The sequence below is a fragment of the Lacerta agilis genome, chromosome 8 (genome assembly GCF_009819535.1).
Source record: "Lacerta agilis isolate rLacAgi1 chromosome 8, rLacAgi1.pri, whole genome shotgun sequence".
Classification (NCBI taxonomy): Eukaryota; Metazoa; Chordata; class Lepidosauria; order Squamata; family Lacertidae; genus Lacerta; species Lacerta agilis.
This window is the reverse complement of record NC_046319.1, coordinates 21,442,174-21,467,833: the sequence shown is the minus strand read 5'-3', so window position 1 is coordinate 21,467,833 and position 25,660 is coordinate 21,442,174. Positions and strand designations below refer to the sequence as shown.

Below are 25,660 nucleotides of genomic sequence, written 5' to 3'. Positions count from 1 at the left end.
GATTGAACCTGGTACTTTCTGCATGCAAAACTGGGGCTTGGTCACTGAGCTGTGAATGTTATTTATGAGCCGAACAAGATGACACTATCCATAGAAACACAGAACTGTACGGTAGCGTTGGAAGGGATCCAAAGGGTCTTCCAGCTAATTGATCCAACTAGCTCAGGATTGCCATTACTCAATGGAAGGGACTCTCCTGGGTCTTCCACGGGGTTGAATCCAGGACCTGCAGCATGCCAAGCATGTACTGTGCCACCGAGTTGCAACCTCTGCATGCCCAGTGCCAGGGGTCAGGCAAGGAACACGGCCCCAAATTCCCAGTAATCTTGTGATGTAATGAATGGGGCTAGAATGGGACCAGGGAAGTGAGATGGCCCTTGCTCAGTATGAGCCATATGGAACATACCTGTATGCTATTAATTCAGTTTGCTTAATAATTCTGTGGTTCTTTGGAGTGTGGGAATCTTTAGATGGGTGTCTGTGCATGTGTTCCCTTTCGTTGCCGGAAAGGGAAGCAACTGCACGATTGCACGACTTGATCACTTTTTACTTTAATTGCTCGGCCTAAATGCCACCTCTGAACAAGTTGGGTCATCTCACCAGCTGCTCCTGCCCACCCCGATTCCAACCCTGCCTCCCACCCCGAGTCATTCCAGGGCATGAAAGGCGTCCTTGTCATCTCTGCAGAGCAAACACACAGCAAAAGGTCACACAACATTTCGTTCCTTTTGACAACAACTCGTTTGATCAACCAGAAGCTGGGTGCAGCAGCGGGGGGAGACACACACACACATACAGAGAGAGAGAGAGAGAGAGAGAGAGAGAGAGGAAGAATAGTTGCCTTTATACATTTCTCTGGGTTAGTCCATGGAGGGAATGATATCTGGAGACTGGGGCGGAGCGGGTTTGGGTGGCAAGGCCATCTCACAGGCTATTTAACTGTCGCTGTAGAAACAAGAACTATGCTGGAGTAGCTATCAAGGCTGCCAAGGAGAGGAAGAGTTTGAATAGGTTAAAAAGCCTCGCTTTACAAAACAGCCACTGTCTCCATGGCTAAGAGGAGGTCCACTTGGCTACTGCAGAATGCGAACACTCATTACTGCAACTCAGAAAAGAAAGCGCATCAACAGAACTCAGCGATATTTCCACTTGTTTCTTGCCCACACAGCTGGCGTATGTGTTACTATTTTCAATCTCGCTCGCCGTGCAGTGGTAAATAGCTGAAGACGAGCTTGTGACTGGAAAGTAAACAGAACAGCGAATGTTGGAGCCAGGCAGAGGTGGGATTGCAGGAGGTTGCCTTATATACCAGATCAGATCAATGATTTGTACCCAGTAGTGGTCCATCAAAAAGGCCTAGGATAGCTGTGTTTATTAATTTCAATGGGTTCCCTTTGAGTAAGAATAACAGTGGCCTACCTACACTCTACAGGACATTGTAGAGGACATTGGTGGGTTCTTTGTCTGATTTTAGATAGCAGAGCTCCTCCTTGTAAAACTGGGACTTCGGTGAGGTCAATGGTAAAAATATATCTGTCCAAATTTGACTGATGTTTGGCATCTAGTACACCAGCAACCAAGGGACCCAGGTGGCACTGTGGGTTAAATCACAGAGTCTAGGGCTTGCTGATCAGAAGGTTGGCGGTTCGAATCCCTGCCACGGGGTGAGCTCCCGTTGCTCGGTCCCAGCTCCTGCCCACCTAGCAGTTTGAAAGCACGTTATAGTGCAAGTAGATAAATAGAGACCGCTCCAGCGGGAAGGTAAACGGCGTTTCCGTGCGCTGCTCTGGTTCGCCAGAAGTGGCTTTGTCATGCTGGCCACATGACCCAGAAGCTGTCTGCGGACAAATGCTGGCTCCCTCGGCCTATAGAGCGAGATGAGCGCCGCAACCCCAGAGTCGGACACGACTGGACCTGATGGTCAGGGGTCCCTTTACCTTTACCTTTACACCAGCAACCACCAGCCCGGCATTCTGAGCTTTCCAGAAATAAATTTAGAATTTCAGAATTATTAAAAATTATATAGGAAGAACACCAACCCTATTGACTGAATTAGAATAATAAATTGAAAAAATTAGGAGTGTTATTCATAAAACGAAGTCCATGAAGAACTAGACCAGATGGTTGTCCCCCCCCCCCCCCCCAGAATGGTATAAGACATATTTAGATATTTTTGGCCCCTAACTGCCTAAGCATATTATTTAAGGAAAAGGGGAGGAAAGGGGGGGGGAATAGGCCTGCCAATGTCAACCTATGGTGCCTATATTTCTCTTATATCCAGGCCTGGCAAAGGCCATAGTAGTTATGTAAACTAGAGAGCAATATATTTAATTTACGTCCATGATAAAATGCAAACAGCCATTTCGACTAATAGATTTCAGACACTGGTTATCAACTGTAGTACATTTTAAATCAAGTGGATTTTATGCAGCATAGACAGGGGGTGGATCATCTAAGACTGGTATCCAATTCCATGGCCATAAATAATATAGAATAGCTCCAGCTGCACTTAAATCTTGGGATGCCGAAAGCATTTGATGAAGTATATTGGCAATTTCTGTTGTTACTTTGGACAAGTTTCAATTTCTTCAAGAATTTAGAACGTTCATAAGAATTTTATGCCGCTTCCTCTAAATAACAAAAAAAGGAGAAATGGAATTATTTTGGATGTGTTTGGTTTGGATGTATTTGATACACTAGAAGGCAGCCCTCTGCCTTCATTGATCTTTGATTTATTTTTGGAACTCCTGGAAAGGTTCCTGAATCTTGGGGGAATTCATGGTTTCGTTCATGTGCAAGTAAGATTTAAAATAGCCTCATATGTTGGTGATTTATTAGTATTTATTAGTAGATTTGAAACATTATACCAGAATAAAAAATTTTTTTGTAGTATTTCAGTGCTTATGGTTAAATTTGTCAAAATCTGAAATAGTACTAGTGGCCAATTTTAGATCACCTGCTTTGCACACTAATTGGTGATTTTGTTGGTGCCCAGAGGTCTCTACATATTTAACACATTTATTTCTGAACATAATGTACTTGCTGATATCTGATGGTGGTTTCAATTTCCCAGACATCCGCTTATATCATAAGGTGCATTCGTTAGCATGGAAAAATGACTGGCAAATTTATCTTTCTATGAATACCCCCAGCACGGGCAATTTTAGAGATGGGTTGCTAGTAACAACTCTCTTTGGATGGCTAGTGAGAAAGAAAGGATTTTAACCATCCATTTTAGCAGCTATAGAGATACAGTGCCTATTGGCTTGTCATTTACAATTTGATCCATAGGCGATGAAAACACAAGATAATTAGAAACAGTTAAAAATAAATACATACACGATTTAAAGCAAGACTAAAAGAAAGTAGTGGGAGATTTTACTTTCTTGGGCTCCATGATCACTGCAGATGGTGACAGCAGTCACGAAATTAAAAGACGCCTGCTTCTTGGGAGGAAAGCAACGACAAACCTAGACAGCATCTTAAAAAGCAGAAACATCACATTGCCGACAAAGGTCCGTATAGTTAAAGCTATGGTTTTCCCAGTAGTGATGTATGGAAGTGAGAGCTGGACCATAAAGAAGACTGATTGCCGAAGAATTGATGCTTTTGAATTATGGTGCTGGAGGAGACTCTTGAGAGCCCCATGGACTGCAAAAAGATCAAACTTATCCATCCTTAAAGAAATCAGCCCTGAGTGCTCACTGGAAGGGCAGATCCTGAAGTTGAGGCTCCAGTACTTTGGCCACCTCATGAGAAGAGAAGACTCCCTGGAAAAGACCCTGATGTTGGGAAAGATGGAGGGCACAAGGAGAAGGGGACGACAGAGGAGGAGATGGTTGGACAGTGTTCTTGAAGCAACTAGCATGAGTTTGGCCAAACTGCAGGAGGCAGTGGAGGATAGGGGTGCCTGGCGTGCTCTGGTCCATGGGGTCACGAAGAGTCGGACACGACTGAACGACTGAACAACAACAACAAAAGAAAGTAGAGACTCATCGAAGTCCCTAAACTCCGAAGGGCTTTTACCCTGGCTTGATGTCATGCCATCCCCTCGGCCATTATTGAAGGTCGATACAGGAAGATTGACTACCTGGAGGGACATTGCCATTGTGACTCGGGACAGATAGAAACATTGGATCATGTCCTTCTCCAGTGCCTGTATTACAGAGACATTCATACTAGCCTGATTTCCCCACTACTTCAAAAGTACCCAGGGTGCACAGGACAATTTTACACCTGCCTGCTGCTCTCGGATACTGATCCTGACGCAATGTATAGTCTTGCTAGGTTCTGCACAGCAGCGCTTGAGATTCGTAGGAGGATGACCAGTGCCACAAATCAGTTTTAATGAACATATCAGAGTGCTCTGTAAATGATTGTTAAAACCTTTATATATCAAACCATTTGTGCTCTTCCACACACCCGCCCAATGTTCCTGACCCTTCTCTTGGATTCTTATAGATTTTTATATTCACCTGGTGTTTTAATACCTTTTAGCTTCCTAAAGCGCTTTTTAGATTTCAAATACTGGTCTTTGACCGTAATAAAGATTTGTTGAGTAGAGGCTCATGGTAAACACCAATTTATCAGGTTATGAAAGCCCACAGAACAGAAATGCCGTAATCTCAGTAGGAATGCTATTCCACAGAACAGGGGCAGTGACACGAAAAGCTCTGCTCTGAGTTGCTATGGAGTGGACTTCTGAGATCTCTGGAACTTACAGGGGAAACTCTCCTGCAAACTGCCGTGAACTACAGGGTGTTGATCTACTGGGTGATATGGAGGTTTCTCAAATGTCTGGTTCCTGGGTTGTGATTGAATATGAAAGTCTTGGAAGCATCACCAATATTTCTGATAGCCCCTGGGATTCCCTCTTAGGAACCGTAGGATTGCAGGCCCCAGTGCTCAAACACTTCTTGTGTGCGTTCCACCATCACCACAGCTTTCCACACTTCCCATTAAAAAGTAACCCATTCCCTACATCTGTGATGCATGCAAGGCTAATACTGTCCCAACACATTGAGAGATAGCCCCAAATGCAGAAGGAAAAAGGAAAAAAATCAGAGAGACATGTAAGGCCAACAACTGACTTTTGGACGCAGGATGAAAAGGAAAAAGCTATGGTTCTTCACTTGAAGGCTTTTTTGCAAGGGGGGGGGGTTAAATAATACAATAACATGAATAGAAATCGTTAAGAGTGCAGCTGTTAATTATGTGATAATTTTTTTTGGGGGGGAAGGAATGCAATAGAAATAAATAAGAATATGAAACACAGTAATATTAGATCATAAAGCTCCATCAAGAACGGCACGCGGGAAGCCTCTTAACAAAATTGTATTAATTTGGAACTAATCCGTGTAACTGGGTTTATATCGGAAAATCAATAAAAATAATTGGCAGGACAACACATTGCTTTCGTACCTGCGCGTCCATCAAGAGGTGTCTCATGAGCGCCATGGAGTTCTTCAGTGTGTCTTTCTCGTTGGGCAGGAAAGCATTGTCATCTTCACTGAGCGCTTTGGCCTTGTTCATGATGAAGTCTGAGATCTGGTCGTTCAAGGTGTGTAGCGACTGCACAGCTAAGGAGAAAGGACAAGAGGGGAGCTCTTGAGACTAGGGGTGGCTGATCAGGGATAATGCAGCCGAAAAGTAACTGAAATATCTGAGGTTGAAAAGCACTGCCGTGAATAATGCTGAGTTAGATGGTGAAATGGTCTAACTCGGTACAAGGCAGCTATCTATTTAAATCAACCCTTTCTTCAGAACCACGAGGCTGGAAAATATTACTTTACTGATGGGTTGGGAGGTGGACCAACTGTTTAATTATCTGTTCCAGGCCCTCATCTTGAGTTGATGTCAAGCTGACTGGTTGGTTGTGGGCCAGGTTCTCTCCCCAACCCCAACCCCCCCCTTTTTTAAAGAAGGGGACGTCAATTGCCCACCTCTAGTCGATAGGGTCCTCATCTGTTCTCCAATAACTCTCAAAGATTATAGACAGCGGCTCTGAGATTACATTTCGTTAGTACCCCTGGATGCAGTTCATTACGATACAGAGACAACTGAAACCACAAGTCATTCCCTCCAGCTGCTTCCTTGCTGGTTTTTCCTGCCCATCACCAGGTTCCTCTACCATCAGCCCAGTTTACTGTGCACCCCAGTATTTGCCTTTATCCTCTTTGTGCCGCCCCCCCCCCCCCGTCCTACTATTCTGTTGTTCTTCTTGTTTGGGAGAATGCCTTCTAAAAGCATGGGTGGGTGGGCTCCTGTAGATGTCATCTTATCAGGAGGTCCATTTGGTATGGTTTAGCAGCGGTTCGGAACAGTTGATCCTCCAGATGCCGATGAACAGCAACTCCCATCAGCCCCAGCAAGCATGGCCAAGAGCAAAGGATGATGGGAGTTGGAGTTCAGCAACATCTGGAGGACCAAAGGCTCCCCACACCTGCAATATTGAAATTGGGTCTTTAGCATGGTGGCACTTACTATCAGGAATGCCATTCCATATCAGACAGGTGCCACTTCTGCTGCCTTGTTGGCACCTATTGAAGTCCTTTCTTTTTTGAGAAGCTTCATCTCAGTTGGGTAAAGCCTTTTTTCTGCATAGGACATTTTTCATTGTTTTTAATATATGGAATGCCCCACCCCCCAATTATTGTTTTCTTTTATTATTGTTTTTTTTTTTTTGCACATATGGAACTGCTTTCTCCCCATATGGAATTGTTTTTATTGTTGATGCTTTGCTGTGAAATCACTTTGAGATATCGCATGGGAAGTGATTCATAAGGGGAATAAAACAAATAAACAGACAGACTTGTGGAAGGCATCATGTCGGCTACCAAATAGGATGGAGCTAAATGCGTAAGGAGGAGTTAGGCCACATCCACATCCTATCCCCTTTTAAAATGTGGGGATTTTTTTGGGCGGGGGAGTTATCGGGTTGTGGTTTTTATTTGGATTAGGTACAGGTGAAACTCGAAAAATTAGAATATCGTGGAAAAGTCCATTTATGTAGGCAATTGTTTTCATTAGCTACTGGAGTTTAACATGTGACATGCAAAGTGAGATATGTCAAGCCTTTGCTTGTTATAATTGTGATGATTATGGCGTACAGCTGATGAAAACACCAAAGTTGAAATTGTTAAGTTGGGGTTCTCACCAGCTATACGCCATAATCATCACAATTAAAACAAATAAAGGCTTGACATATCTCGCTTTGCATGTCATGAGTCTATCTCATATATTAGTTTCACCTTTTAAGTTGAATTACTGAAAGAATTGAACCTTTGCATGATATTCTAATTTATTGAGTTTCACCTGTATTTTGTGGCTTTTTATTTTGCTTTTTGTTCTGTGAACTGCCCTGAGAACTCCTGGTACAGGGCGGAATATACATTCAAAAATAAATAAATAAATAAATAAATAAATAAATAAATAATCACCCACACCACACATTTAAAGCACTATGATAGCACTTTAAACATTCTTGGCTTACCCCACAAGAATTCTGGGACCTACAGCTTGTTAAGCAGGCTGAGAGCCTTTGGGAGGCCCCTATTCCCCTCTCAGAGTTTCAATTCCCAGAGTTCCCTCTGAGGAGGGATTGATTGTTAAGCCACTCTGGGAATTGTAGCTCTGGGAGGGGTACGGGGGTGGGTTCCAACAACCCTCAACACCCTTAACAAACTATAGTTCCCAGGGTTGTTTGGGGGATAGCCATGACTGCTTGAAGTGGTATCGTAGTGCTTTAAACAGATGGTGCCAATGTGGCCTTAGTTAACAGCGTATTTTACTATTACAGTCGTACCTTGGTTCTCAAACAGAATGCAATCCGGGAGTCCATTCAACTTCCAGAACTGTTCAAAAACCAAGACATAGCTTCTGACTGGCTGCAGGAGCATCCTGCAGCCAATCGGAAGCAACAGAAGCAGTGCCGGACATTCGGCTTCCAAAAATCGTTTGGAAACTGGAACAATCACTTCCAGTTTTTAACTGTTTGGGAGCCAAAACGTACGAGTTCCAGGGCATTCAACAACCAAGGTATGACTGTATATCATTAAGCAGTATATTTTGTTTCTAATCATTGATATATGTATCTATAGAGGTAAAAAGGAAAACACTTCTGTCCATCTAAAACTGAACTTAAAAGAATAAAATGTATTAAAATTCAAAGATTTTAAGGAAATATTCATAAAATCTATACAATGAATCAATGGCTTGCCAATTGGCTTACTAAGAAGGAAAATGTTCTGTAATATACTACTCAATCAAAGCATGAAACTTCCGGCGAGGTCGCCATCACGGGCGGTCGCTGGGTTGCCTCGGCAGCGAGGCGACCCAGTCCAGCCCGGGGGTTGGAGCCCTGCCACCGCTACGCGGGGCTCCGGTGAGGCGCGGGAAGAGCGTCCTGCGCCTCGGGCTCCCCGGCGGGCCCGCTAGGCTAAGCACCCTTCCCTCGTTCCCCCTGTAAAGGGGGAGTGGGGGTGAAGGGAGCGCGGAGCCGGGCCATTAGGGGAAATGCCCCAACCGGGCGGAAAAGCGGCGAGAACTGGCCGTGACGAGCGACGACGTTCTCCCTGAGAGATGAAAGGAAAAGAAGCCCGGAGGTCGTGAGTACTTAATTGGATTAACTGCTGAGCTTAAAGACTTAACGACACGGGAGGCTTTAGATAAAGGAAGTCTGCCTGTCTCCCTTCGGAGGCAAGAAAATAACGGATTGTGATACTTGCTACTGGATGGATACATTGTCAAGTTTTTTTATGAGTGAGACTTTATAGATCTCCCTTTGGGGAGGAAGAGGATGGAGAATATTCCATTTGAAAGTTTTGGTCTTTGCGCCCCGGTCTCAGAGAAAATGGCTGCGAAAACTCTGAACCGAAGTGGAAAATCACTGCTATATGACGGATAACATTGAAATAGAAACTGAAATTTGATACCTATGCCCGTCCTCACCATGTTGGGCTTTGTTTTTGAAATTGTTTTGAACTCTGGACTAACTGATGAAGAAAGGATTATTATACTGAAACTGGAACTGCTTAATCAGAAATTGAAGGTTTTGAGTGGGGATATGAAGAAAAATCTACTTCCCACAGAGGAGACCTTCCAGATATTCGATACTATGGAAGAAAGCCTTGGCAAAGAGCTGAAGGAGATGATTAAAAAATTGAGCGAGATGGCATGGCGATTCCCGGAAAAAGAAACGTCCTTCGGTGGTGGCAGCCCGAGGACGGTGAGGAATGTTATATCCAGCCCCCGAGGTGTGAGCTCGGGAGCGAAGGGCAAGAAATTAAGATATTTACAAATAGAAGAATGCAGCATTGAATGGGAGAAGCCAAGAGAAGATGAACAGTGTATCCTGATGCTCGATGCAAGGACTGTTGGGGACTGTGTCTGGTTCTGTGGACGTACAAGAAAAGAGGACAATTGGAGGAGTGGTTCCGGTGAAAGATGGAGAAGGACATTGGACAGAGGGGGGATAGGGTGAACTGTGTTAAGTATAGAATATTACTGCTTTGTTATGGTAATCTGAAATCGGAGGGTTAAGACATTAAGTTTTATTTTAATTTTTAACAAGAAAAGGGATATTTTGAAATTTTTTGTTATTAGCAGCAGTTTAAGGGAAAGAAAATATTTTAGATTTGATATAAGAATAATTTGTTAAGATTTAAAGAATTGTTATTAAGATTTATGTTTAAGGTTCGAACTTTTTTAAATGAATATAATTTTTTGAGAGATGATGTTATTAAAGTAGAATATGGATTTAAAACCGAAGGAGAGAAGGTAGGGGAAGTCAACTGTCAAGATTTGGAACTAGAACATTTTCTTAAGTGTGTAAACAAGAAGAATTGTATTTGTGTTTGTATTTGATTTATATATGTAGGTGTGGGTGTGGGTTTATGTCTTGTTATGAAAATGCCAATAAATTCTTATAAAAAAAAACAAAAAAACAAAGCATGAAACATCCTAAGCATAGTTGTCAACTTTCCCCCCTTTTTAAGGGAAATTCCCTTATTCCGAATAGGATTCCTCGCAAGAAAAAGGAAAGGTTGACAGCTATGATCCTAAAAGGTTTAAATAGAGTGGGGGGGCATGATTTGGAATTATGAGCCTCAGAAATATACAGGCTGAGCATGCACAGAGTGCATCTGCCTCCCCAATGAGGAATCTCTGTTTGTATTTAATGATTCCACAAGAATAACTTCAGCCTGAAATAGAAACTTGCTGAGTTGTGTCTCTTGCTAGTCCTACTCAGAGTAGACCCATTGAAATGAATGAGCATGACTAATGTAGGTGGTTCATGGTGCAATGGGTCCACTCTGAGTAGTGCTAGCTCTGGACACAACACAATCACTGCTATTCTTGTCTCAGCATGACAAGAAGGAAGGAAGGAAGGAAGGAAGGAAGGAAGGAAGGAAGGAAGGAAAAAAGAAAGAGAGAGAGAGAGAGAAAGCCTCCCTCCCTCCCTCCCTCCCTTCCCCTCTCCTCCCCTCTTAGCACAATTATGCAATCTTATTAATTCCACCAGCTTTTATTGAGGGTGAAGAGCTACAGGAAATGTGGCAAAAAAAACATTTTTTAAAAATAATTTGTCATACCAATCATCCCCATGGCTTGAACTCCAGGATGAGAGAGGGACAACAGCAAGAAGAAAACAGAGAAATTGAGAGAGAAAGACTTTCATGCTAAAAGTGCCTTGACAAGCAGGAAACTGGTCCTGATGCAAAAAAAAGTGAGATCTGCATTCAATGAATGCTTATGTGCATTGATTCAGCAACACTCCCTGTACCTGCCAATCCCTTTATGTTAAACCTGACTTGAGAGATATCCTCAAGATATGAGGGAATCCTGCCCTCATCTGGACAAGGAAATAATGTTCCACAAATATCCTAGCACTCAGGTGCTCTCACATACCATTTTCCTTCATAGCCAATGTCTAATTATGTTGTCAACTTCTGTTGGAACTTAGAATGGACAAATCGGTCTATGTATAGCTCATCTCACTTTCACATGTCGTAAGTGCATTCTGCTCAGGTATTTAAATATGCATTTCTATGTAGAGATGGGGGAGAAATCTGGCTCCTTTCAGGTTTCACACTTCCCCAAACAAAGTGCAAACTGAAACGCAGCCATCCTTCGAAATTCACACTTCTCATTTTGCCACACGGTGCTCTAATCAAATGTGCATATTCTGGGAAGGTGTGCATAGCATATAAATGCATTCTAAATATAAATGCATTGAATTAAGGAGGGGGTGGATTGTGAAATGTGCACATCGAGCAAAATTGCATTCAGAAATGTGTGCGTTTGTCCTAAAATGCTGGGTAATTTTTTTGTGACAATCTGGAAACTTATGCGGAAACACAGATAATTGAAATGAAGATTGGAAAGATGAGAAATTGTGATAAAGCAAAGCGAACAGATTTGTTGGTGCTTGTTTAAAGCCTCTGGAGTTCAGAATCCTTAGTCCAGACTCAAGCTCAGGCAAACACAGACCACTGAATACATAACAGAATCCATCCTAGAGTGACATTGGAGAGGGAAATGATGTCAATAGGACCCCAAGGAGGTGGGTTGGGTAGAGTTTTGGACATGCAACATGGAAGTAAAGGTTTAAAAAAGGTAAAGGAACCCTGGATAGTTAAGTCCAGTCATAGGTGACTATGGGGTTGTGACACTCATCTCACTTTCAGGCCAAGGGAGCCAGAGTTTGTCCACAGACAGCTTTCTGGGTTATGTGGCCAGCATGACAGAAACCAGAGCGCACGGAAACAACGTTTACCTTCCTGCTGCAGCTGTACCTATTTATCTTGCACTGGCATGCTTTCGAACTGCTAGGTTGGCAGGAGCTGGGACAGAGCAATAGGAGCTCACTCCGTTGCGGGGATTCAAACAGCCGACCTTCTGATCGGCAAGCCCAAGAGGCTCGGTGGTTTAGACCACAGTGCCACCTGCATCCATGGAAGTACCAGGGAATGCTTGAAGCACACCTACATTCCTGCCGTGGTTCTTCTAGCAACACTTGGCTCCATTTTGCTTCTGTTTGTTGACCCTCTGGAAAAGGAGGCTTGGTGCAATTTCTTCCTTTCTTTGTTTAAAAAGAATATTTTTTTTCTTTTGGCCAATACAATCCAGAGGCTCATTTAGTCAATGGGATGACACCGCAGTTAAACAACGACAAGGATCTTTTGCTACATGTGACAACACCTGAAAGCTAAATTAGAACGAGGGCAATACTTTCTACCCTCACTTAGAATAGGAAAATATTTGGCCCCATTTTGTGTAACTTTTGCATAATTTTTCTCCCCACGGTCTACCCTGACTGAGAGTGGATTTCCGGGGCTTCAGGGAGGTGTCTCTCCCAGCCATACCTGGACATGCCAAGGATTGGGACCTTCTTCATGCAAAGCAGATGCTCTACCAGTAAGTAACACCCCTGCTGAAACCGTGCTTCCCACATTCAGGTAATAAAGAAAAATATGCATTTAAAATATGAAGCTTTGGGCTTTCACAATGTTATCACTCATTTCCCTTTCAAAATGAATTATACACCTTTCATCTCAAAGCCTGTGCTATGGAAGGAGAGGGTAGCCAGCGGTCGATAGTTTGCTAATGGAGCATCAGCTTAAAATTACTCCTGTCCCTCTTGGAGAAACGAAGCTTTTAACAATTGCCCATTAGGGTCGTTAGCAGCGGTAATATTGCACATTGTTGGCATGCATAATTTTCTGTGAGAATTGCTAATTTGGGACCCAAGTGGTAGATTTTTTTAAAAAAAAATTTATTTAAAAGAAAGAATTAATTATGGGGTTAATGTGGCTTTTCCGCAAGTCAACTCTCACTCTCCGTTGATAAGAGACAGGCCTAGGCAATCCATCTGCTCCTTATAGAAGCTTTTTTGCTTGCCAACTAATATCCATCAGTTTCCACCACCAAAACAAAACTCTGTGATGTATAAATAATAAGGGATTAAGCAAACCTAAGACGGCTGCTGTGGGAGGCTTATCTCTCCCCCCCCCTTCCCGCTTTAAAGAGCTTTTCTTGTACACGAGCGTAAGCATTGAGGGAGATGGAAATGCAAACTTATATTTGCTTTTACAGAACATTCCCCTGCTCCAAGTTTGAATCTTTTTGTAGGGAGCTTTCACCGGCAGGTCCCAGGTAACAACAATGTAAAATTCAGAATTAAAAGCAGTTAAAATTGACTACAGTCTCAGCTTATTGGTTAATTTTTCTAGTAAGGCTGTTTCCCATACTGTTTGGTACCATTGGTCCATGCTTACTCCTGACAGGTCTCTCCAGTGTCTGGTTATGATGTTTCTGGTTGCTGAGAGTAGGTGGATTATGAGTTCTTTGTGGTGCAAGTGGGCATTATTGTCTTGGAAGATGTTTAGTAAGGCCAATTCTAATAGTTGCTTGGTTAGTTTACATAAGAGAGCCAGTGTGGTGTAGTGGTTAAGAGCGGTAGACTCGTAATCTGGTGAACCGGGTTCGTGTCTCCACTCCTCCACATGCAGCTGCTGGGTGACCTTGGGCTAGTCACACTTCTCTGAAGTCTCTCAGCCCCACTCACCTCACAGAGTGTTTGTTGTGGGGGAGGAAGGGAAAGGAGAATGTTAGCCGCTTTGAGACTCCTTAGGGTAGTGAAAAGTGGGATATGAAATCCAAACTCTTCTTCTTCTTCTGACACGGGGACAAATAGAAGAAGACGCCTTCAACCAGGTATGGTTCCCCTTCATCTCACACACACAGCCCAACAAGACAATGACAAAAATCCACCAACGGCATATAAATCAACATGGCTAACCTGATCCAAAACACCCACCCACCCCACTCACACATGAAAACAAAGACCTCCACAGCCAATCACAAATGAACAACCACACCCTAGGCCAACCCCCAACCTTTCTCAACACCAAGGGAACACAAACGAATAGCAAAGAGAAACTGCACAAGCGACATTGACACAAAACCCCACACATGCATTAAGTAAAATAGAAACATCGCCACCGGATCCCACCCCCACCCATCCTCCCACCCCTGTCCACCTCTTCCCCCCTTTTCCCTCCCAATGTCTCAACAAATGAAACTGATTTGTAAAAACGATGCATGTAAAAAAATACGGGTGAGAGACATTGCACAGACTTTTGTAAATCAAGAAATCTTTAATAAAAATACTTAAAAAAAACCCTGATTACAGTCACAGGAATAGGGTGGGCCCTGAAAATCTGCATCTCAGGTGTCAAGGGTACTGGAATTGTTTTTCTGTTTGTGTGCGTGCCACTCTGGGCTTCTCGGGGAGGCGACCAATTTGGAGGGTTTTAAAAGAGGATTAGACTCGTGAAGGATGTGGCTATCAATGGCTACTAGCCACAATAACTACTGCTCCACATCCACTGCAAGTTTTTGGAATCTTGGGTGGGGAGAGAATTGTTGCGCTCTGTGGCGGAATAATGCCTGCTGATGATTCAGGTTCATTATGGGTTAACCTATCACTCCCATGTTAGGTAGGCGTTCCCTGGGAGGCGGAGCTAGTTGGCATTCTAAAAGGAGGGGGAACAACCATTAAAAGGCAGTTGGGGGTGGAGGGTTAGAGAGAGAAAATGAGAGGTTAGGCTTTGGGGAATGGGAGGAAAGGTCATTACCATTGATTGCTAAAGGGATGCAGGAAATATTATAATGAAGCTGAATGACATGAGAAGAAGATTTGTACCAGTAATAACCCGAGACATCCATGTTTTCAAGTTACCTAATAAAGTTAAATGTGCTTAAACGTTCGCTGACTGTGGCAGTGGATCAGTACCTTAAGAGGTGTGACTAAGAGGAGAGAACAAAGCTTTCCTGTGGAAGAGGAAACTGTTTGCTTATTCTCCTGTCATACAGAGGGCTGGACAGTGAAGCCAGGTGTGCCACTTATTTGCCTAAAGGGAAGGCAAACTGCAGTAGTTGGGAACCCTGGAAGGGAGATCCCATAGGTGGCAAGAGGTATTCAAAAGTAGAGCCCTGAGGTACCCCAGAGAGAACTCCCATATGAAGGATTCATCCTAGTTGTCAGTGAAACCTAGGGAGAGTCACTGTTGGGGAAGTAGTGAAGGGGAGGGAATAGGATCCCTCACACGCTCATGTCCAGATTGTGGGCTTCTCAAGGGCAGTTGGTTGGCCCCTGCGAGAACAGGAAGATGGACCAGAGGAACCATTGGCCTCACCCAACAGATTCATGTTCTTAGGTAGGGGTGGGATTAAAAAAATCAAAAATAGCAATAAATCAAAATAAATAATCCACCTGTTTCCAATGTTCAGGGGTAAGTGTTGCTGCTTATGTTGCCAAAACAGCACCATTCACACACCTCTCAACCATCCCAATTTGAGTGGGACATCCCAGAATTACAGAAGTCATTCCGGCTTTTGATGGGATCCCAGAATGTCCTGTCTTTTGGGTTCTCACTCTCGTGAGAGCTCAGGAACAAAACAAACAAACAACAAAAAAAGGATCGTTCCAATTTTGATCTGCAGGTTGTTGGAGGATTTGCAATCCCACACGAGACTAGAGGGAGGTACCAGCAGTGTCAGGGAAGCCACAAGCTGTTTAGAAGTTAAAGCTTATTTGGGGTTGGGGAAATACTAAAGGGGGGAATCCCCTCCCCTAAACAGCCCATTGAGGACTGAGGTTGCTCAGCGGCCGCTGAATGCTGATTGACTCTTGGGGTGGTGGAGGAGGAAGAAGAGAGGGGAAAACAGGTGGGAGAGGGAATGGAGCATCCAGGATTAAGGTATATCTGCCTCCACTGGAACTCTAGACCGGAGGACTCTTAGGTTGCAACCTTTCCAGCTCCTGCTTTTAGTCCCGTTAAATTTTCTTCCCTTCCTTAGAAGGGAAGCAAGTCCCAACACTTAGGTGTTGAGTCTTATGCTCTACCAACTGATCTATCCCAGTCGGAAGGTATTATATTGACTCTGTATTACATTGTACTTTGAATTCTGGTCTATCATTTAGTTGTCCTGCATGTTGCCTTTCTGTATTTTCTTTTCAGTGACAGGTGGAGTTGGCTTTTATTGGAGATGGCAAGCCACTTTGCCGAAGTAGCTCCTCAAAAAGCAGAGTGTATATTTTGAAATAAGCAAATAAATACAGTAAATAACCATTTTGCTACAGATTCTATAATATTAATGAAAGGATTCATGAATGCTAAAGAATGGGTAGCAAAATTTTCTGTACATGTTGGATGCCCTGTAAATATGTATTTTTTGAAATTAACATTGGACCACTTTGAGATCCAGAACTGATGCCTTAAAACCAGGCATGGGAAAACTCCGGCCCTCCAGATGCTTGGGACTACAATTCCCATCATCCCTAGCTAAACAGGACCAGTGGTCAGGGATGATGGGAATTGTAGTCCCAAAATCTGTAGGGCCGGAGTTTGCCTATGCCTGCCTTAAAACACACACACACACACACACACACACACACACACACACCCCTGTCAGAGAGCTGTCAGATGTTTCAGAAACAGCAATCTTAAAGTCAGGTGCTCTGCCCAATAAGATGAGGAAAAGCAAGCTGATTTTCAGTGCGCTCTCTACTCTGCCCCCAGTGCTCCCCCCCCCATCACTTTAAGTTATTTATATGGCTTTCCTCTGTACTTCCAGAGAGGAAAATGTCTCAGCTGGTGATAGATGGAAGATGCTTCGGAGGTCACAGTCTGTCAGATTCTCCTTCTGCAAAAGTTGATCTGGCCTTTTGTGCAATGCACTTGGAGCAGCTTTTCCTATCTCCCTGCCACTTGGGCAACAAAATTAATTTACTGGGAGGGAGGAGGTGGAGAATCTGTCAGCGTTGCTGCATCCTACCTTCTCAGTGGGGCGTCTGGGTCTCTCTTCAACAGGTCTCCCAGACTGTGTTTGTGCAGCATTTGTCCTAATTTGCTTGCACAAAGCTTATGTGGCGATTGGAATATTATTGCCTTTTTAAAACGACAGTCAAGAGAATGGGGCATCTCCCCCCCCCCCATCCTATTCTCTTGATAGGAGTTAAAAGCAATTAAAAGCAACAGAAATTATAGGAAGGCACCCATGGCAGGGAATGCCACAACTTAGGAAATGCTGCAGAGTGGGGGTGTGTGGCTTTGGTACTATGGTGCAGAGTATTGCAACTTTCCATATACAAAGCAAACAATAAATGCCAAGAAAAAGAAAAGGTGACACACCGATATAAAACAATACACCCATATTTCTGGTGTTTATGGTGAATGTTGTGCCTCTAAGTCTGAAGCAATTAATGTTCTGGATTCTACATCCCCTTTGTTGTTGTTGTTCAGTCGTGTCTGCGTCTTCGTGACCCCATGGACCAGAGCACGCCAGGCACGCCTATCTTTCACTGCCTCCCACAGTTTGGCCAAACTCATGCTAGTCGCTTCGAGAACACCATCCAACCATCTCCTCCTCTGTTGTCCCCTTCTCCTTGTGCCCTCCATCTTTCCCAACATCAGGGTTTTTTTCTAGGGAGTCTTCTCTTCTCATGAGGTGGTCAAATTACTGGAGCCTCAACTTCAGGATCTGTCCTTCCAGTGAGCACTCAGGGCTGATTTCTTTAAGGATGGATAAGTTTGATCTTCTTGCAGTCCATGGGACTCTCAAGAGTCTCCTCCAGCACCATAATTCAAAAGCATCAATTCTTTGGCGATCAGTCTTCTTTATGGTCCAGCTCTCACTCAAATACATTACTACTGGGAAAACCATAGCTTTAACTATACGGACCTTTGTCGGCAAGGTGGTGTCTCTGCTTTTTAAGATGCTTTCTAGGTTTGTCATTGCTTTTCTCCCAAGAAGCAGGCGTCTTTTAATTTCGTGACTGCTGTCACCATCTGCAGTGATCATGGAGCCCAAGAAAGTAAAATCTCTCACTGCCTCCACTTCTTCCCCTTCTATTTGCCAGGAGGTGATGGGACCATGGCCATGATCTTAGTTTTTTTATATTGAGTTCCATCCCCTTAGAAACATGTAGTCCATGTGTATTTTCCCCCTGCAATAGTCAGAGTCCATATGTTCTATATCACAAGGAGAAAGGCAGAATTTTCAAGGTTTTTGATTGCTGGGCTATTGGAATCCTAGCTGCAGCTGACAGCCGTATCAAAAGCTCATTAGAGCAACTAGCTTCCAAGTTGTCCATCCACTTCCTCAGAAATGACAGTTGTGGTTAAATCTGAACAGGTTATTTAATGTGTTTTATTCCCATATTTCCAATCTTCAGTTTACCATTCCTCATTGCTACAACCAGTTTGTGAATTATTCATTAAACAGTCCTTGTGAAAATTCATCAGCATTTTAGTACGAACTCATATACACAATTTTTTTCATGTAATCTTGCCCAATATAACGCATTTCTGCATATTGCTTTCACTTTCACTTGCATTTTTATGCATGCTTTAACCAAGTACGTACATTCTTGTACCCATTGCGTGCCTGGAGAACTGCATGGCGGCATTCATAGAAGCGCGGATATTTGAAGGACGGCTGCATTCTGGGTTGCATATTGATTCAGAAAGTGTGAATGAGGAAGGCTGAACCTTGAACGCAAAAGTTAAATTGAATTTCTCTGGCCTTTCTACATGAGCCAGAAGAAAAGCAACGAAATGAAACAAGGGAAAATCCCTCCGTCCCTGTCTTAGTTGCCCTTTCAACAAGTTTAAAAGGCAAAGGATCTTAGATCAGTCTCGCATTTTCAGAGGACGGAGCTTGACCTATACCTCTAGAAATAGCTGTTATTCCTCTCGGTAATGCTCTACTTGGTTTCGGGCCCTGCTTGGCCACTGCTGCCGCCGCCACCGTGACCTTGTAGGATGCTGTCTTTATGCCTCTGACACTCTGCATTGCCCTTGGTTGTGCTTCAGCAGGCCTGTGCTATACTGAACACAAAAGCCATTGAAGCAGGAACCAAAGACTTCTCAGTATCAATGAAATTTTGGGTGGTTGCACCTCAAGCTGAGGCTTCTCTGCAACGGAATTTGCTTTCTGGATCTCTCTCTCTCTCTCTCTCTCTCTCACACACACACACGGGGCTGCTGCTCCTGTTCTCTCCATTCGTCAACCCCAACTCCCCCTTTGCCAACTGCCCTTCCACCACACCTGACCACCAATTCCCTTCCTCCCCTTCCCCTTAAATAGGGTTGCCATATTTCAAAAAGTAAAATCCAGGACAAAAGATTGCCGAAGATCCAGGGCAAAGTGCCGCCTTTCTGAACCACCCCCCACCCCGATGTCAATTCCGCCTTTGAAATCTTGGTAACGTCTGGAAAAAGCCAGGTGTATGGCAGCCCTGTCTTAAAATGGTATAAAAAAATTCCTTCCAGTAGCACCTTAGAGACCAACTGCACACGGAAAGCTCATACCAACAACAAACTTAGTTGGTCTCTAAGGTGCTACTGGAACGAAAATTTTTATTTTGTTTCAACTACAGCAGACCAGCATGGCTACCCACCTGTAATTAAACTGGTATTTTATTGAAGCAGCAATATCAGAAAAATCAATACAATAAGAATAATAGGGTACTTAAAAGACAATTGGGTAAGTCTTATTTCACACTGTACCACAGAGAGGGAGTCCTTTATGTCTGTATTTGTTGTATATAAAACCGCACCGAACACCATAGAATTTTTCAGGTTCCTCCAAGTCTTTGGCAACGTGTAACCCCACACCCCACCCCAGCCAAACTCCACATATTTTCACACCAAAGCAAAAGTCGCAAATCCTGTAAGGTGTTTCACTTTGAGGCAATTGAAGTTCTGGCAACCATATTTAGAGTCCCCTGAGAGCTGAAACCTTTCATCTGATCATCCAGCAGATTTAACCAACTAAGTTGTGGTGAAACTGGGGTGGAATATTTTAGTCATTTCTTGACAAACCATCGTCCAGAATTTGAATACCTGTGGGAATTTGAGTAACTCTGGTACCCATTTCCCTTACAGCTATTCAGAGTACAAGTTAGTGGGGCAGAACCCTCTGATTCAGCGATCCCTCTCCTTTTGTGAACTACAGCGTGACTCTCACACAGTGCCCCTCCTTGGTGACTGGAGTCACTTTGTCATTTCAGATCCCCGCTGTTTGTGCATGATTGCCAGTTCAGGTGTTTAACAGTCTCTCACTGTGAATTCTCAGCGGTGATAAGAAGCTCTCGTTGTTTTGCCAGTTCTTCCTCTGGGAGACAAGTCCTCAAGTTTATATGGAAAGGCAAACATATAATTATGATCCTAATCAAATTTATGCAATATTATGATTAGGCAAACTTACACAGAGGCTCGATATTGATTTAGTTTTGGTTTTTTTTTTTAAAAAAAGAAAAGCTTCTGTAATCGAATTCAAGAGTTGAGGTAATATTTCTGCCCTTGTAATCTTCCTGTCATTGGAGCACCCCCCTCACCTCATTTTCCAAAAGAAAAGGAAAATGGTTTATGATATGGGCATAATGGTATGTTGCTTTCATGATACATTTGCCCTCAGCTGTTTCAGGGAAAATCTGCCCTTGAATTCCAAGAGCCAGACTAGACAGTGCTTTAACTACGTAGCTTTATACTGAATCGTACCATTTCTCCATCTAGTGCATAATTGTCTATGCTGACTAATATTATCTCTTTAGGCTTTCAGAAAGGAGACATCCCCGGCTATACCCAGAGATAGAATAACAGAATCATAGAATTGTAGAGTTTGAAGGGAACCCAAGGGTCAGTTAGTCCAATCCCCTGCAATGCAGGAATCTCAACTGAAGTATACATACATGACAGAAGACCATCCAATGTCTGCTTAAAAACTTCCAAGGAAGGAGAGTCCACCATCTCTCGTGGGAGTCCGTTCCACTGTGGAGCAGCTCTTACTGTCAGAAAGTTCTTCCTGGTGTTTAGTCAGAATCTCCTTTTTCGTCACTTGAATCTATTGGTTCAGGTCCTAGCCCCCCGATAAAACAAGCTTGCTCCATTCACCCTCTGGCAGCCCTTTGGGTAGTTGAATATGACTGTCATATCACTTCTCGGTCTTCTCTTCTCCAGGCTAAACATATCAAACTCCCTCTACCGTTCCTTATGCAACTTGGTTTCTAGAACCTTTATCATCTAGGGCACCCTCCTTTGCACACAACCCAGGCTGTCAATATCTTTAAATTGTGGTGCCCAGAACTGGTAGAACCAGAACACAGTAGGCCAAGTGTTGTCTGACCAAGACTGGAGCAAGGACCATTACTTCCTTTGATCAGGGCACTATACTTCTGTTGATGCAGCATAGAATAGCAATAGCATTTGTGGGGTTTTTATTTTTATTTTACATCACTCTGTTGACTCATGTTAAGCTTGTGGTCTAGTAAGACCTCTCAAGTTATTTTCACATGTACTACAGGCAATCCCAGGCACGCGCGCCCCCCACCTTATATTTGTGCATGTCAGGAACCCCCCCCCCCAGGGCTGCTGGAGAAAGCGAAAGAGCATTATAATTACCGAGATCCTCCTAAATTATATTCCAGCGAGAGTTCTCAAGGCGAAGATTCCTCCTCCTCCTCCTCCCCCCCGCATTCCTCAAGTGGTGAGACGCCAGCAGAAGCAGGAAGGAGGGGTAGAGGCGAGACGATGAAGCAGCCTTATGGCCGGGGGGAAGGCTGGGGGGAGGATCAGATTCCCACGCCCAGAAGCAGGGAAGGGAGGGGTCCACATCGGATCCCACGCTGGTTTTGCTGGGCAAGGAACAGGAAGTAGTTATTCCTGGGATCTGTCTAGTCAGGAATGGAAGTGTTTCTTTTGCTCTCACTGTACATTTTTTTGAGCACAATAAAGAACTTAGCTTAGAAGTTCCTGTGTCTTGGCTTCACTCATGAACAGCCACTGAACGTCGTTACAGCATCCCATGAAACTCTGCTGGCTGTTTGTGAGAGGTTTTATTTTCTTTTCCCCTTTGCCTCTTATCTTTTGGCTGCTACCGGCAGACGATGAGCACGGACGAGCAGGGGATGGCAGAGGCGGCCCAGCAGATTGCAGCATTGCAGAAACGAGTGGGGGATTTGGAAGCCTATGCAGTGAAGGTTAACGCCCGACTGGAAGAGAGGGAGAACCAGCTGGCAGCGCTCCAGCAGAGGAATGGTGAGCTACAGACCCATGCCGACAGGCTCAGCGCGCGTCTGGAGGAACACAGGCAGCTGAGCCAGGGGGGGCAGAAGGCACCGGTTGGCCGTAAGTTGGGGGCGCTGGTGAGCAAGTTTGGTGGGGACCCCGGGAATTACTTGGATTTTAAGACTGAGATAAAGTATGCCCTGAAGCTGCAGGAGGCGGAGTTCACCAATGACGGGGAGAAAGTTGCATTTGTGATTTCTCACCTGGAGGCGGAGGCCAGGGCGTGGATCAGGCCTTTAATTGCATCAGAGGATGCTGCTCTGCAGGACCTTACACAGTTTTTTGATGCTATGGATGCGATGTTCACATCCTCGGTCGAGAAAGATGTGGCCAGGCAGGAGCTGCTAGCGCTCAAGCAGGGAGCCATGACCGTGAGAGCTTATTGGTCAAAATTCTCAATGCTCTGCCATACCTTGCATTGGGACTTATCATCCGAACAGAGCCAAGCCTTATTTGAAGTGGGGCTCAATGAGGAAGTGAAGGACGAGTTGGCACGTTGTCCTAAGCCGAAGGACATGAATGAACTGATGCGGAGCGCTCTCTCCGTGGGCGTGAGGCTGGAGGAGAGGGCGCGTTTGAAGGGATCGCACAGGGCGGAGCGTTTCTTAAGCAACCGTATTCCAGGCAGTTCCGGCCATGCGCCCAGAGTACAGCAGCCAGAGCCGATGGAGATTGGGGGGGCGCCTGTGAAGCCTTCCCAGGGGCCTGGAGCGGGGCGCAAGGCTGAAGGCAAGGCGCCTCGGACGGGTCTCAAATGCTATGTCTGCTCCCAAACGGGGCATTTTGCGAGATCATGCCCGCAGAGGAGGGGGTGGCAGGGCATGGCAGGAACCGTTCAGCCTGAGGGGGAGAAGGTGGAACCACAGGGAAACGAGGCAGCCTGGCTGGAGAAAAGAGGGGCCAGCAGCCAGGCGGAACGGAAGTGAAGGTGCCCCGGCCAGAAGCGCCCAAGCCCAGCATTGTGGTTAAGGTGACGCTAGAGCTTCCCAACGGTCACCCCGTGGAGGTGGAAGCCTTAATTGACTCAGGTGCCAGTGCAGATTTTTTCAGCAGAGACTTTGCCTTGGAGCATCAGTTGCATCTGCTTCCATTAGACTTTCCGTTGCAGGTGACGACCATCGATGGAAGGAAGTTGTTGGGAGGGGAAATTGCCCATCAAACCCCTCCAATGCGCATGAAAATAGGGAGGCATGAGGAAGTAATCGCTTTTAATGTCACCACCTTAGCAGGGCCGCCCATTGTACTGGGCATGAGCTGGCTCAACCAGCATGACCCGGTGGTGGCCTGGCACCAGAGGTCACTAACTTTCGGATCAGCACATTGCATGGGGCATTGTCTGGGTGGAAGGAGTGACTACAATGGCGAGGTGTTGGCAGCAGCGGTCCAGATGTGTGGGGGTGGAGTACTGCCTGAAATCTACGCAGAATTCGCGGAGGTGTTCAGTGAGAAGGAGGCCGATCGGCTACCACCCCACAGGCCTTACGACTGCCAGATCAACCTGGTGCCGGGAGCAAGGTTGCCCACGGGGAAGCTCTATGCCATGTCGGATCAGGAGATGGATGAGCTCAAGGAGTTCATTGACAAGAACCTGAGACGAGGGTTCATACGGGAGTCCCGGGCGGTAGGAGGAAGTCCTGTGTTCTTCGTGGACAAGAAAGACACCACCCAGAAGAGACTGGTGGTGGATTATAGATTTTTGAATTCCTTGACGCAACCCCTCACATTCCCAATGCCCCGCATCGACGACTTGTTGACGAGAGTGCGCGAGGGCAAGATTTTCACTAAGTTGGACTTACGCGGAGCGTATAATCTGATACGAGTGCGAGAGGGGGACGAGTGGAAGACTACCATGTTTACCCCCCTGGGCAGCTATGAGTATTTAGTTATGCCCTTCGGTTTGCAAGCGGGAAGCCCCTGCTTCCAGGCCTTCATGCATCACGTGCTGGGTCCTCTCCTCTACAGGAACTGTGTTTGCTATTTGGACGACGTCCTGATCTACTCGAGGAACGAGGAGGAGCACGTGCGTCACGTCAGGGCGGTGTTGGAGAAGCTGCGGGAGCATAGGCTGTACGTCAAGCTCGAGAAATGCCAGTTTCACACCAGAGAAGTGGACTTCCTGGGTTATCGTTTAACCGACAAGGGGTTGGCCATGGACGGCGAGAAGGTGAAGGCGGTGCTGGAGTGGAAGAGCCCTAGGAACAAGAAGGATGTGCAGCGGTTCCTTGGGTTCAGCAATTTCTACCGCAAGTTCATTCCCAACTTTGCCAAGGTGGCGGGGCCCATAACGGACTGTTTGAGTGGCAAGAAGAAGTTCGTCTGGTCGGAGGCGGCCCAAAAGGCATTTGAGCGTTTGAAGAGGGTGTTTGCGTCGGAGGAGCAGCTGGTGCACGTGAACACGCATGCTCCACTCAGGGTGGAGACAGATGCCTCAGACCGCGCAATTGGTGCCGTGCTTTTGCAGCAAGACAAGGCCGGTGATTGGAGACCGTGCGCTTTCTTCTCGAGAAAGTTGAACAAGTCTGAGCGCAATTACACAGTGTGGGACAAGGAGCTGCTTGCCATTTATGCGGCCTTCAAACAGTGGAGGCACTTTCTGGTAGGGGCCATGCACCAGATACAGGTCTGCACAGACCACAAGAACTTGGAGTACTGGCGCACGGCTAGGGTGCTCAACCAGCGGCAGATCAGATGGGCAGAGTTTTTTGCCGGTTTCCATTTTAAGATCCAGTACGTCCCGGGAGAGCAGAATGTCAGGGCGGATGCCCTGTCTAGGAAGCCCGAGTACTTGGCAGACGAAGGAGCCCCGGAACCGAGACATGTCTTCAGTCAGCAGCAGTGGGCCTGCGGGGGGACCTTGGACCTTAGGGGGGAAATTGCCAGATTGACCAAGGACGATGAGTTCGCCCGCAAGCAGCTGCAGGAGCTTAAGGAGGGCAGCCCAGAGGGAGACTTTGCTGAAGGGGAGGGGCTGCTTTTCCGCAAGGGGGCAGTGTACGTTCCAGATGGGGGGTTGCGGGCCAAGATACTCAAGCAGCTGCACGACACCCCCACAGCAGGTCACTTTGGTCAGCGAAAGACGATGGACCTGGTAACCAGGGACTTTTGGTGGCCAGGGGTGAGGGAGGATGTAAAGGAGTATGTGCAGGGGTGTGAAATGTGTCAGCGGGCCAAGGGGGAGAGAGTGGCTCCAGCGGGGCTGTTGGAACCACTGCCCACGCCCAGGGGGCCTTGGGAGGTAGTTTCGGTGGATTTCATCACCGACTTGCCAAGGTCCCAGGGGCAGACGGCGGTGTTGGTAGTGGTGGACTTGTTCACCAAAATGTGTCACTTCATAGCTTGCCCGAGGGCAGTGTCAGCAGAAGAAACGGCCAAGCTGTTTCTCAAGCACGTGTTCCGACTGCACGGCCTGCCGTCGAGGATTGTTTCGGACCGTGGACGGCAATTCACCTCTAGGTTTTGGCGCAAGCTCATGGACTTGCTGCAGGTGGAGGTGGCTCTGTCCACGGCCAGGCATCCTCAGACCA

At 45.6% G+C, this 25,660-nt stretch overlaps 1 protein-coding gene across 1 annotated transcript in view; it reads right to left on the bottom strand.

Moving 5' to 3' along the window:
• Positions 1-5,000: 5,000 nt before the first annotated feature.
• The window catches only part of LOC117051001 (putative uncharacterized protein C1orf196), a 43,543-nt gene continuing 22,883 nt past the window's right edge, over positions 5,001-25,660 (bottom strand). Inside the window, exons 2-3 of the mRNA XM_033157004.1 lie at positions 5,422-5,579; positions 5,001-5,006 (exon numbers count right to left, since the gene is read on the bottom strand). Coding sequence (XP_033012895.1) covers positions 5,001-5,006; positions 5,422-5,579 — 164 coding nt within the window. The remainder of the gene's footprint in view (positions 5,007-5,421; positions 5,580-25,660) is intronic.